Source organism: Arvicanthis niloticus, chromosome 3, assembly GCF_011762505.2.
Source record: "Arvicanthis niloticus isolate mArvNil1 chromosome 3, mArvNil1.pat.X, whole genome shotgun sequence".
NCBI classification, from domain to species: Eukaryota; Metazoa; Chordata; class Mammalia; order Rodentia; family Muridae; genus Arvicanthis; species Arvicanthis niloticus.
This window is the reverse complement of record NC_047660.1, coordinates 34,028,606-34,043,335: the sequence shown is the minus strand read 5'-3', so window position 1 is coordinate 34,043,335 and position 14,730 is coordinate 34,028,606. Positions and strand designations below refer to the sequence as shown.

Here is a 14,730-nt window from a genome sequence, read left to right as displayed (position 1 = left end):
TTCACATTGTATTATAGTTCTCTGGAGCTCAGGTCTCTAGGCTAGGAACCCTAAATGGTCTAAGTTTCTCAATGCTATCCCTAGGGCGAGGATGCTGCAGGATATCAGGAAGCTAACAGAAAAATGGATGGCTGAGATGTCAGGAAGATAAAATACTACACTTACATTCATATAAGTATGGGCCAACCTTCATAATCACTAAAGATAAAAATCCCACTTCCGTCTTCCCATAGTCCTTTTGTTTATCATTCCTTTCCGACCCTGATCACTATTTGTTTATAGCTTGCTGTGTATAACTCATCTTTTCCGTTTAATAGCCCCTAACCAATCACAACATAGGGAGCATTTATTAGCCCTCGCTTTCTATCCAGCTTAAAACAAGAATCACCTGAAGTTGTTTCCTTCTTCCTCTGATATACAGACACCTGAGTAATGCTCCAGACAAACCAAACCAAAATACTCAAAAGGTGAGCCTTGCCCCAGGTTGTCAACTCTCCCAGCTGACTGTGATATAAAACCAGACTGGAAATCAGCAAGTTAAACAAGCTAGTTGCCAGTGAGTGTTCTAATTCCCAGGTGATCATGATGGAATCTAAAAATGCACATATCTGCATATAGTAGATAACTGTTGGTTTATCTGCATTGTGTACACCATGCCTTCCTTACAATGCCTGTCAGGAAAGTGAGGCCAGCAGCCTTTACTGTGGTCACAGCTAACACAGGGCAGAACAGACACCCAAGCAATGTCAGTCAAACTCCCCTGTCCTCTGGAAACCTATGAGTGTCATGGACATTAGAATCTCCTCTTTCACAGGCCATGGGTATATATGCCTACCTGGAACTGAGAAGCCTCAGATCTGGCTATGTGAACTAAGAGAGGGGAGAGTCACATTATTCAGAAGAGCAAAGTTAGACTGCACGATTGATGAGGGAGAGAAGTGAGAAGGTGCTGACTTTCAGTTCTGGGCTATAATCTACCATGAGGCCTGGCAATTCTTTGTTTGATCCCTAGAGCTATGTTATGCACTATGACCTTACAATTCCCTTTCCCCAAGCTTAAAAGGGATACCACACAGTGACCTGTTCCTTTAAGCCAAATGGCCTGAGACTAAGAATCCAAGGTTGCTAAATGGCCCTTAGGTCCCCGTATGACCCAACCTACCTTTCATCACTGTGGCCACTACTTTTTATATACTTACTGCAATTACTAATGCACCAAACTGCCCTACAAGCCAATTAGCCCCATCTTAGAGATCAGAAAATTGAGTAGCACACAAGTGACTTGGCAGAGCTAGTAAGGCCAGCCTAAGAATGGAATCAAGGCCAACTTAAGGCCTGGGCTCATTCCCTCTCCCACTGTCCCTTGCTGCTATGACAGAGCACAGCAGTCACACCTCCAGAGACAGTGAAGATGAGGCAGTTTCTGAGTTAACATCAAATGAATAGAATAAGCAGAATTCCAAATAGATGGTTATTCGGTTGGAACAACACTGAGCACCAAACCAAGGAGAAGAATTTCAGAGAAAGGTGTAATTCCTGTAAATTGACCAGCATTAGTAAGAACACACATTTTTATGAGGGAGTTTCTCCCTTTGTTTGATGAAGTTGCTCTCTGAGGTATATAACAAAAATAAAATGAATATCAGAGGTGTCTTCACTTCTCACATATATGCACATGTGCTTTATGTGGCAATTTCTTCTGCCACCAAAAGCTTCCACCTTGATGAGAAACTCATTAAGACACAGTATGTTAATTAAAAAGGTGAAACAAATGGGTGTTCTAAGGCAGCAGTTCTAACCTTCCTAATGCTGCAACCCTTTAATACAGTTCATGTTGTGGTAACCCTGGCCATAAAATTATTTTTGTTGCTTCTTCATAACTGTAATTTTCTTACTGTTATGAATCATAATGAAAACATCTGTGTTTTCTGACGGTCTTAGGTAAGCCCTGTGCGAGGGTCATTCCACCAAGTTGAGAACCACTGTTCTAAAGGGCAATGAAAACAGTCTATCTAGGGAAGCTGTTGGACTCGAAAAGTAAACAACTCAAAGGCTTCAAGAAGTCCAGATGGCCCTCTCTCCCAACGTACAGGCAGCAGTAGTCTGCCTTCAGACCAACCCAAGCACCCCAGAGATCAACAGAGCTGCCTGACATCAGCAGAGCTTCCTAGAGGAGCCGCAGGTCAGTGAAGCTGCCTAAAAAGGCACTCTCCTACCCGGGCAACTGCAGGTTGTGCAAGAAGCTCAAGGTTCCAGTTTCAAGGGCTCTGACCCACAATGGGGTGGGCTTTGGTCATGTGGCTGTCTTTGAATCATGTCTACCCCTGTAAGTAAGCCCTCACCTACATTCCTGTGAGCAGATCCCAATAAAACTAACTGGTTGAGCACAGGGGACCGGTTTTCTTTGGTTTGTCATTGATTCCCTATCTGGGGTGAGTAAATGTTTGCTGATGCCTCCTGGGAATAGTGTTACAGGACAATATGTTATTTAAGCTTTGGTGCAGAGTACAGTCCTATAAACTATACCTTTCTGATTCAGGATAAAGCAGAAACCATAGAAATAACCACATTCCAATATAATATTTTTTAAAAGACACCTCAATGGCTAATTAAAGAAAATTAATTTTTAAATTTTAATAGTTAGAAATTAAACTGTAAGTGTCTTTGTCTAATTTGACTAGTACTTTCATTTCCATCCTCTAAATTGTTGAATCATTTAAGCCAAATCAAAATAAGTGCACATTATCAAAGTTAATACCTGAATACACCAGCAAAAGCACAATGGAGTTCTTCCACTTACTTCAATACTAATAAGTCTGGAGAAGGTTTCTGGTGACTTCAGATCTACTAATCAAGCAGGATACAGATCGGGAGCTCTGAGGCTAGCAAGTCACTTGTCAAGCCTGGGATATAGAGAACTATGAAGCATAGAAACTCCCTTGAAAGACTTTAGAGCTCCCACAACCCAGCTACATACAAGTTTGAGGCCAGTGTGGGCTACATTACCTCAAAATAAAAAATAAAGGGGCTGGAGAGATGGTTCAGCAGTTAAAGACTGCTCTTTCAGAAGTCCTGAGTTCAACTCCCAGCAACCACATGGTGGCTCACAACCATCTGTAATGGGATTCAATGCCCTCTTCTGGTGTGTCTGAAGGGAACAGTTTACCCACATAAGATAAATAATCCTTTAAAAAAATAAAATAAAAATAAAAAATTACAAAATAAGTTTATACATTTACACAGAAGGAAATCACATCTACTGAAGTAAAAAGTGATAATCACTTAAAAAAAAAGTCACAATCACTTTAAAAAAAAAAGTACAGAGGTGGTAGGCAGAGAGTGACAACAGTCAGGGCCCAAGCACACTTCATATTTATCAAGGCCTGTTCCCTACTGGGACACCTCAGGAAGGTTTCCAAGCCTCTTCAGATCTATGTGAGTGTCCTGCTTTCAAAGTAGTCTGTGAGGAGTTAGTGTTAAGACAGTGCCCAGCCCAGGGTCAGAGCAGTGTATGGTAGCTAGCTGCCGTAAGGAAGACGCCTCACCTACAGTGTTTAAACCCATACTATAGGAGCAGGAGGTCAAATAGCAGGGAAGATTTCCGCCAGGATGCAGCAGGCAGGTTCAGCACCATGCCTGCCAGGATCCTCCACTATAGCTCACGTATAGTAGAGATCTGAGGCAGGGCAAGGGAGCCAAAGGGCATCTATTTATATTTCACCATACGTGAGGTTGCAGGAAGCAAGGAATGTGAAAGAATCCTGGATCAAAGAAAGCTCCAGGGTTACCTTTGTGGAGTAGGGATTTGGTAAGAAGCGAATGTTGACAGCAAAAACAGGAAGGGAAGGAAAGAGAGGCAAGGTCAGGGCCAAAGGCTGAGATTTAAAAAGGAACAAAATACATCCAGGGCCCAAACTTCAAGATATGTGTCCCTCTCCAGTGAAGGGCGGAGTGCCTGAACACAATCCCCATGTCTGGCAGGAAAGACGTAATAAGAGACAAAGGGGGAAAGTAAAAGAAAAAGAAAATCAAAATCTTCACTAGCAGAGCTCCTCAGATCCCCTTCAACATAAGTAGCTCTGCTTGGCAGGCTGTGTTTCACAGTGATGAGATCTCCAATACTTTGATGTGCCCACAAAAAGTACAGCACCAGCAGAACTACTAACAGGTGCCCATGTGCACTGGTAAGCACTATGCCTAACCTGTGATCATAATCCCAAGCAGCGCTCACGACAACCCACATACAGTGGCCATTCCCATCTTACTAATAGGAAACTAGAAGCTCACACGCAGATTAAGATTCCACCTTAAACCTAAACTGTCACAGTGGTTATGGCTGGGGCATAGACAGGCCAATCCTGAAAACTTCTGGTAGTTTTTATATGCATTTTCCCAATGCCCCTAGAATCTTTTATAAAGGGAAACGAACATTTAGAATATTTAAATTCCATTCAAACTTAGATTAATCGTGAATGAATGAAGAAACCAAGTGACATAACGTTCTTAGAGTAACTTGGCTTCTCAGTTAGGCAAGCATTCAGATTCAGTAAGCCTATACCAGGCACCACAGTAAAAGTGACCCTCAGGCTTATGCGCATATGCATAAAGCACTGAAAGCTTATCGAAGGTAACATTATCAATAAGAGCAAAACACCCTTTGACGGAGGCTGAGTGAAGTCAGAACATGATTTTAATTGGAGACTTTCATCCTTTATAAAGAAATGAACCTGTCACATTGGATTTCTGGATGCAGATTATACGTACTCCATTTTTTATATTCATTTCTCATGCTGTCAAATTATTCATTAAAAATGAATTGTAATTGTCATTATGAATTGAATTCTAGCCAAAGTTTCAATAAACAAAAACAGTTTAATTCTAACGTCCATAATTAATGTCACCAATGTGAAAACCTTTTATTTAAAAATGAAACATTACAAGGTTTTACTTTATGATACAGATAAACATTCTACCTTGGGAAAAGGTAGCAATTAAAGTTTAAAAAAAATAAATATATGCTAGGGAAATAGTTCACAATAAAATTACCCAAATAGAACTAGGAGTTATGGTACATATCTCTAATGCCAACATTTGGAAGATTGAAGATTGAAGCAGGAAAATCACAAATTCAAAGCCAATCTTTGCTATGTAAAGATTGACTTCAAAGCCAGTTGAGACTACACTAGTCACTGTCTCAAAAAGAATTACTTTAATCAAATAAATACACAATTACAAATCTTACAATTAACTCATGCAACATAACTAAGGGTTTCAAAACATTCTGCAGCATACCTCCTGGGAGGAAGCAGTGGCACTCTGAGCAGGCACTTTAGCTATTCTTAACTTGGCAAGGTATGGCTTGAAATTCATCTACCTGAACACAGCTCAAATCCCTCAGCACACAGAATGCCCTCATCAACACATTAACTTATGGCCACCTTCCTCCTCCCCTCCCAGCATTTCCTACATACCACGATGCTCAATGATTGGGAACAAAGAAAATACTAATTCCATTCACAGATCAACTTAAATAGTAAAATCAAAACCTGCTTTTAAAAAATATGTATTTCTAGTTTTAAGCCCTGTAAGACCTCAAGGAAACTACAAGGAGACGATATGAATGAAGGAGAGAAAAAGGACATTTCCATAGGATTTTTAAAGCTTCTTGGTGAACATCTCTTTTATGATTAAATATATAAAAATATATTTAAGACTGCAAGGTTCTCTTTTACCCAAGACACCTATTAGAACTAACCTCCCTGTGTAACTCGCTGTGTATGCACGCCCTTCGCTACTGATTAAGTGCTCACACCATTTTTGTCTCATCATTAAACAAAAGGCTTTGCTGGAAAACTTTTGTTGGATTCAAGTACTTTTAAATCCAGTAAGAGTGACTCAGTTTCAGCAACAAATCATCAATCACATTAAACTAATGTTGTTAATTTGCACCTTAATGGTTTTAAGGTTTTGTTTTGGATTCATATGTAAATCTAGCTTAGTTTGATAGCTACAAAAGATCCATAAGTATGCTTACACTCTGCTTTATATTTACATACATTAGTAACATTATTTTTATTCCAGGGTATCACAGGAGAGTTTTGGGTTGTTTCATTTATATGAATATTTCATAGTTGCAAAGGCTTAGTTTACAAATAAGTAGCACTGCTCAGAAAGCTTTAGAAACCTGTCCTAACCATGAGTCCTGACCACAGCCCTGCCACCACTGTCACTTGGCACTGCCAAATAACGTTTCTGGCTCTGTACACCAGGGGGAACTAACATGGGTTGACAAAGATTCTCAGGATAAGGAAGTTAGTCAAATATCCAATGTGCCTGGTGACCTAAAATACACACAGAAATTGCACTACTGCTATTACTATAGCAATCCTAGCAAAAGCAGCCAACTCTCCACATAGCAAACACTCAGAGGTGACACCCAGGAAGCACTGCACCTCTAGGCCCTATACTAACTTTTAATCTGCAAAATTGCCCTGCTTTCCTTGTGAAGAAAGGGAAGCACCTAAAGAGACAGCTACTGCCTGCGACTGCCCAGCTAACAACTGGCACAGTTGGGATCCAAGTCCTGAGAATAGGAGAAGTTACTGATCATGTTATCCATGTCCCTGCAAACAAAAACAGTAACAAAGAATGGCAGGGAGCTGTTCGAAGAATAAAGTCCATAGCAAGCACTTCGAGAGAGCCTGCAGCAAGCAAGGTAACTGGAAACTCGATCATTTCAGCTACAAAGCCGAACGTTTTTAAACTCAGATTGTCTCCTAAGTTAATAATGACCACTTGCCTTGCAATTTGAGAAAAAATTGCTCCCAACGGTAAGGTGTTTCAATGCTATCCTGCTGCTACAGAGAAGACATTACCTTTGTAGATGCTGTTCAAAAAGAGCTCGTGCTTTGATCCTTAATATCCCATGAAGTAAAAGGTTATGCTTAATCTATATTTTATAGATCTAAAAGTCAAATGAGGCTCTGGGATAAACAAGCACGAGTGTGAAGCAAGCACACTCCTCAGCATTCACTTGACTCCTGGTTTAGATGACACTATGTGCTTAGTTAAAGACAACTCCATTAGTGTAATATCTTGTAGAGGTTTTTTTCTTGTATTATTCTGCAAACATAAACAAGTTATATACATGTTAATTTACATTCTATATAAAAAGCCAATTTTAAATCCAATTTATAAGGCAATAAATATATAAAGATCCTAGGACACAGCAATAAAGTTATGCCATAAAGCAGAGTTAATTCAAGGCAACAATAATAAAAGCATGACAAATTTTAGCATTCTACCAACTGCACAAAGGTGTTTCAGGTAACATCTGTTCAGAAGCAATTGGTACAAGACAGACTAGATACGATGCAAGGTTTCACAATATAATGAATGTATGTCACTTTGCTTGCTTCATAATTAAAGACATGAGCCTTTGAAAAAAAGCAATTAAACCTTGCTCTAAATCTGAGACAATCATCCCTATGCCCACCCATCCTTACACTCAAAGAAAAAGATCCAGCCCATTCCACAAACACCAAACACTGTATATTTCTGTTCTCAGCAGCTAACTGTACTCCCAAAAGATCCACTTGATACATTTTTCATAACTCATACATTAAAAAAAAAATATATAGTGGAGGGATGGTGATATAAGGACCAAGCCTGAACTTTTTACAGCTATATAACCTCTACCAAAATACTAACCTCTAAACCTCAATATTCCTATGTCTAAAGTTAAAGAAAAAAGAAACTGTTCTGCTTTCTTTGGGAGGGCATCTCTTTGGAAGGCTGGGTCCTATTCATAAGGAAGACTAGAAAGGGAAGTCTGAGAAAGGTTAGGGCTATTTCTTAGAAAAACAAGCTAAATAAAATGATTTTCCTTGCAAATAAGGTCACTACGGCTGACACATTACACACAAACTGATGATATGCATGAAGGTGCCCAAGGCCTTCAACTAAGAACATTATCTAGATTCTGAATTCTTTAGGTTGACCAAATATCTCTGTGTTCTAGGCCAGTCAAGTCTACATAGTTAGGCCAGCCAGAGCTGCATAGTGAGACTGTCTCAAAAAGACAAAGATGACAAGGATGAAGATGAAGACAAAAGGGACAGAGGGGCAAGGAGGAAAGGAAGGAGGAAGAAGAGGAGGAGGAGGAGAAGAAGAAATTTAAATAGATTAGATTGTTTAAGACTTTTCAACATGATCATCCTTGTAACTATAATACCTGCTTGACTTCCTATTACAATGAGGAAAAAAACACCACAAAGTAGGTTGCTAAAACCATAAATTCATCCAGTAGTTCTAGAGGGCAGAAGCTCCTCCACATAGGTTTCACTGTACTGAAGTCAGCATGCTGCTGCTGGGCCTCCCTGCTTCACACTGCAAGAGCGTGTGTTCGGCCATAGGCTGGACACAGGTGCTTGGGAGAACACTGACTCCAGTTTCTGATGGCTGCATCACTAATCTGTCACCATAGTCACATCACCTTCTCCTCCTGTCAGCAAAACATCACCTCTTACTCTAATAACCCAAAATAACCTGCCATTTTTAGCCTGCAAACATTACAGTAAAGTTCTTTTTTGCCATATAAGGTAACAGCCAAAGGCTCCGCAGAGTAAGTAAGGCGTAGAATATCCCCCACACCTGCTTCCAAGCACACCCAGACAATAAAGCAAGCCCGTCACTATGCCTGCTCTGATTTCACTTCTTCCTAAATTCTATCATAAACACTCTCTACCTCTCCCCGACTCAAAATCACCTATGACCACTTATATCACCTATGACCACAACATTACTACCTACATATTTATTAAAGACATTATTTTATTACTACTGGTAATAGTTTTTAAATGAGAAAAAAACAAAGACTCAAACGTCTAAAATCCATAATGGAATGCTGATTAAGGATCAGGACCTTGTGACTGTAAACACCTTTATATAATAACTCATTCCTCAAATGACAAACAAGTCTACTAACTAAACTTTGTAGGAAGCCATGGCCTTGGTCTGAGCCTCTACTCACAACCCAACTGACCAAACCAAAGAAGTTTAATCACAGTAACTGAGTTCTGCTGGTTACAGAACATCCCAACACCAGTTAACTGATTAGGCTAATAAAGCAATTAATTAGTTCAGCTATAACCAAAAGACTGACTACCCAGACTTTCCTATACCTTGATGCCCTGGTTCCCGAATGCTGACAAAAATCTGCTTGGAGCTACTCTCTATCTGGGAGTTGTCTAATCCCAGTTGTTTGTTTTACTCAAGTAAACTGTATTAAATTAACTGGTCTAAGGTCTGTTCCTTTTAACACCACCTACCAAAATACCCCAATTAAATATATTGATATGTATGTATAAGGCTTGCTCGTTCAAAAACAATGCCTCCAAATGGTAAATATACCCAGTCTCAATTGCTAGACTTAAGGCTCAGGGATCACTGCAGAAGAGGCAGGCAGAAACACTGTAAGAGCCACAGTAACAGGATCAAAACAAACCAAAAAAATTCTAACAACCAAAACTGAAGGAATTATAAAGATATAATCAAGCAAGAGCAATCTACTTGATAGAATCCATTAAAAGCAAGTTCACACCTAAAGGGTGTGAGAACTTTGAAAGACTATCCCTAATTAAAGGACTCCTCTTTCCACTTGAATTAATGATTTACAGGTCTTGTGCTAGATACTGGCACCCACAATACAAATGGAGTCTTCTCCCAAAAGCCATGTCTTGGACATTTGGTCAGTCTGGACCTAGTGACAGTCACTGAGTAGCTGTGTGTGGCTAACAGCAATTAGAGGATGAAGCCACTGCCAGTCTTTTCACAGCAAATAGGAAAGAAAACTTTTCCACTTAGCTCTGTTCTAGACTGGAAAGAAGCCAAAGTGCTGCCTACAAGACCAAAAGCAGGTTCCAGGTGCAGTTACTTTACTGAACTCTATCTCCGCCTTAAAGTCTCCAGAGAGACCACCTTCCCTCTCAGCACCTTCCAACTGTGCTGCTCCTTCCCACCCCCCAGGGCTATCTCAGCACCTAAATACACAGTGCTTCCCATAACGGCCAAGATGGTAGGTTTGCAAAGAGCACACACAGTAGTTGATTTAGCCCAACATCAGACAGTTACAGACCAGCTTCTACTATTAACTTATCTAGGAAGACAGGAAATAAGCTACAAATACTTTTACCCAATTTACAAATGACTCAAAGCCCACAGGTTTACATTCAGTAGAAAGCAAGGACTCATTTGTCTGTCTCATCAACAAAGGATCCAGTTAGGCTCCAGAGATGGGGCTTAACTAAGACAGGAACCACGAGACCAGTTTACAATCGGTGCTACGATTGGCTTGCCTTTTTATAGATGTGAACTAAAAAAGCAAACTACTAAATCATCCCCACTTTTGCCACATGGCAAAGCTACATTACTTGTTCTAAAAGCTCAGAAAATGCCAGTGACCCAATGAAATCAGGCTAACATCGAGTCATCTCAATCAAGAAAAAGCCAAGAATTGACTTGACATCCAGCAATAAAGCTGACTAAACTACAGACCAATCATGCCATCCCGAAACGAGAGTGCCATTGTGTGGTTATCAGGCAGTGAAAGGCTGAAAGGGCTACTCAGAGGGCAAATGAGACTGAGCAATGGGTCTCTGGCAAAAACAAATGTGGAAGACTTCAATTGGAAAAAGTAGTCCTAACTCAGCTGCATCCTCAAACTTCTGGTGGACACAGAATAGCACCTCCACAGAGAAGTACCCCAGTTCAGGCCTCCTGGAAGCCCACTGGCTTAACGTGATGCACTTAAGCCAACAAGAAGCAAAAAGCAAGCAGTCATGAAGTCAACCCGATGTAGATCCAAAGACTGTACACACCATAACTATTGAGGAATAAACAGCCAAGACACAGAGGACTATCAAGAATTCCCAGGAAGGTATGATAAAGAAACAAGTGGAACTTACCAAAATAAAAGCAACTGCTAAAGTCAAATATCCAGAACAAGTAAGATAAGAGAAGACACAGCTGATGGCACATGGATAGAACCGAAGACACGTGTAAAGAAATTACTGAGGATACAACCTTCTCCAGAGTCTAGCTGATAAGTGCAGCTCTCCTCAGCAAGGAAACCTCTCTTTGCAACAGATGAAGTCCATTGTGGAAAACCACAACTAATCAAATACAGAGTTGTAGAGCCCGGCCAAGTTTATTCATCTGCAAAACAACCCAAGGCTCAGGGGTCACTGCAGAAGAGGAGACAGAAAGATGGTAAGAGCAGGAGGAACAGGAAGTGTGCTGTGAGATTCTGCCCCCAAGAAATGTCAGAGAAGCTATACCCAGGAAGTCTCAACAACATGGCAGCCTGAACAAGACCTGAACAATAAGAGCACCAATAAGACATGCTACTGTGGAAGGAGAAAGCTCAGGAGGATTCAACCCTGGACAAAGAACTTGAGGCAACTAAGGAATGCAGAGAGCAGAAGAGTCTTCCCCAGGAAAGCGCACAACAGTCTATTATCCAATAACAAATGATCAGCCCTGAAGACTGGCATAATGGACTTCATCTGTTGCAGAGTTTCCTTGGTCAGGAGAACTAGACTTATCACCAAGACTCTGGAGAAGGACATGTCCACACAGTCCATTACAGGGACTGAGTAGGTTCTATTATTATATTTAAGATTATATATGTATAGTTTACATATATACATAACTAAAGAAAAAGAGACCGTAGATTTTGTGAAAGGAGGTGGTATGTAGGAGGAGCCGGAGGGAGGAATGGGACTAGGAAATGATGTAATTATATTATAATCTCAAAACATTAAAAAAAAATTGGGCCCGGCAGTGGCAGCCCACACCGTTAATCCCAGCACTTAGGAGGCAGAGGCAGGCCAGCCTGGTCTACAGAGTGAGTTCCAGGATAGCCAGGACTACACAGAGAAACCCTGTCTCGAAAAACCAAAAAAAAAAAAAAAAAAAAAAAAAAAAAAACAGAGAGAAAAAAAAATCACTAAAAAATTAAAATAATAAAATTAATACGTAAGTAAAAGTCTAACTGCAGAGATCAAGAATCCAAATTACTTCTAAATGAATTATGAAGTCATGATTCAAATCAAGCCCCACCCATGAGCTCAACATTGTAGAGTTCAACATCTTGAACTTCACCATGTTGTCTTCGAGACCTCACTTCACCTCTGCATGACTTTTAACAAATGGTATAGTCAGTACGGCATACCTGCGAAATAAAAACCACAGTCACCAGCCTTCGTTAAAATCAAGTATTTATTCAAGAATGCTATGTTGTAAGCTATAAAAAAAAAAAAAAAAAAAAAAAATCACACTTCCATGACAGTCCAGACAAAATGCACGGAGTACTAAACCGGGGAGTAAGTTATAAAAGGAAGAGACAGCTTCATCCCATGGACCTATCATGACCCAGTTAACTCTCTCCTGGTCAGTCTCGAACCTCAGCACACAGGAGTAATGAAGCACAACCCTCTCCACAAAGTGTTGCTATTCCTCTTGTTATTTTGATGCTCACTTCTGTATAATCAATCCCTACTGTTGCTCAGTAAGGATCTCAACATCCCTTATCTCTGCTCTCAGCTGTATTCAATTACAAGTAAATATTATACTTAGCGATTGATTCACAATCTATTTTATCCATGATTTGGATATAATCATGACTTAAATTCCTGGCATTGTTATTTGACAAGAAAAGGCAAATGTTGTTACTATCAACAAATAATAATAATTTTCCCATACTTCTAAGGAAAATTAACAGTAAGTACTAAGTATCCAATTCTGTTGGACTAATACCAATATCTACCAACCTACACAATCAGACAAACCGAATGAAATCATTCTCATTACCTATTTATCTTCCAGCTGACATTAACAAAAAGCTTACCAGGTGCTAATCATAGCTCTTCCTTAAGCTGTAAGAACGCAAAGCCAACCCGATTAACGAGTTTCAGATACTTGAAGAGTCCTTCCAAGCTAAACATGACATTCTTTAGCAGTGACTACACAACCCGCCAAATTTGAAAACGAGTTGCCTCAACGTGTAAAAATATGTCCACCTTAAAAGGTTCTTGTTGAATTAAAATATTAGACGTGGGAGGGAGGACTATCAGCTAGAAGTTTACTTTCTGTCTTACAGTCTGTTATACTAAAGGGGTGGGGTAAATTTTAACTTTTTTTTTTAAAAATGTAGAATCCGCCTTGATGACGTCAGTACATAGTCATTTGAACTGTTTTTCAGATCCGCCCTAAGAATTGCGGGGCTTCACAGACATCAGGGCATTCCTTCCAGAAAGGAATCGAATCCCGCCCTGTCACTGTGGATCTAAGCGGATTAACAGCTCTGGCCTTCCGAAACGAACCTAGCTCCCAGCTCCCCGGGATGTCACCTGGGGCACAGGGAGTTGAAGGCCCCGGGAGTAGCCGCACCCCGTGGCTCTGGCCCACACTTACCAACTTGGGACGCTTTTCCCCGGGCTCGTAGGGGCCAGCGGGCGGCGCGGACGGTAGACCCTTCCTCCGCGGCGCCTTGCTGTCCCGTCCGAGTGCGCGCGCCCGGTGCCTCTCCATCCTCCCGGGTCTCGGTCGCGACCTGATCTGAGGCAAGGCTCCGCAGACTCACCTTCCGGGTCTCACGCCTGCAGCGCATTAACCGCTGCACTCGGCTGGGCCAATACATCTGAAATCTCCCGCCACCACAAGCAGTCGGGGCAGCCAATCCCGCGCCGCGGAGCCAGTGACGTAGCGCCCCGCCTTTTCCGGGTATGCCAAAGCCTGAGCCTGATTGGCCTTTCGGCCTGTCCATCGCGTTTTTCGCCTTCTGACTGCGCAGGCTGCTCACCAGAAGGTACTTGGTAAGGTACTGGTTTGCAAGGAAGGTTCAGCTAATGAGCGTCTCTAGGAAGGCTTTTCTTGGACTTTGAGAGTAGTCTCAAAATCTGTACCGCAGGGAACCTCTCCCCGAACTGTTTGAGAAGCGTTGATTATGAAAGCAACTGGTAAGCCCTCTGACCTCAGGGTCTAGGAGAAGCACTTCTAGGTTCTACTTGCCAGCTCCCAGGCCTCTTAGAAGGGAAGTTTAACATATTTGATTATGGTTTATATAAAAGTACAGCTGTCGCCACAAAGGGAATAGGAAAGTTCATATTAGAACCAGAAATGAGTGACCATAGCCAAGTGAAAAGAAAGCCATGAAAGAAAATCATCAAGGAATTTTTCAAACATATTAGGACAAGCAATTAGGTGCTCAGTCTTTGGTTTAGGGTTGGTGGAAGTTGGTCGATTTTTTTTTTTTCTTTTGTTAGTGGACTTTTAAGGAAGAGCAAAAGGCATCACATGATACCTGTAAGAATGTTAGATCTAACACAGTGATGAGTGGCATTTAAGTGAGCCAAGATTACTTGGCCCTGGATTTGCAGCATTCCAACTCTCAATAATCATGGGAATTCTAACCAGTCAATTAAGCCCGTAGAATTGTTAGTACAGGTGTGGCTTTTTCTGGAACTTCGGTTCACATTGTTGAGCACTTACAACATGCCTAAAAGCCTAAGTGCTGACTCGGGGTCAACCAAAAATTGAAAGGAACACATTTCAAACAATTCACAGCTTAATGTGTTTCACAGATGTTGACCCAAATAGCCAATGTAAAATTATGACAGCCATTCTACAGGTTTTTAAGTTCAGGTGGGGATCCTAATTATAAAATAGAGG

At 41.0% G+C, this 14,730-nt stretch overlaps 1 protein-coding gene across 1 annotated transcript in view; it reads right to left on the bottom strand.

Annotated features, from left to right (window-relative positions):
* The window catches only part of Diaph3 (diaphanous related formin 3), a 475,947-nt gene extending 462,245 nt beyond the window's left edge, over positions 1 to 13,702 (bottom strand). The window contains exon 1 of the mRNA XM_076930674.1: positions 13,474 to 13,702. Coding sequence (XP_076786789.1) covers positions 13,474 to 13,590 — 117 coding nt within the window. The 5' untranslated portion in view covers positions 13,591 to 13,702. The remainder of the gene's footprint in view (positions 1 to 13,473) is intronic.
* Between the last annotated feature and the right edge of the window lie 1,028 nt (positions 13,703 to 14,730).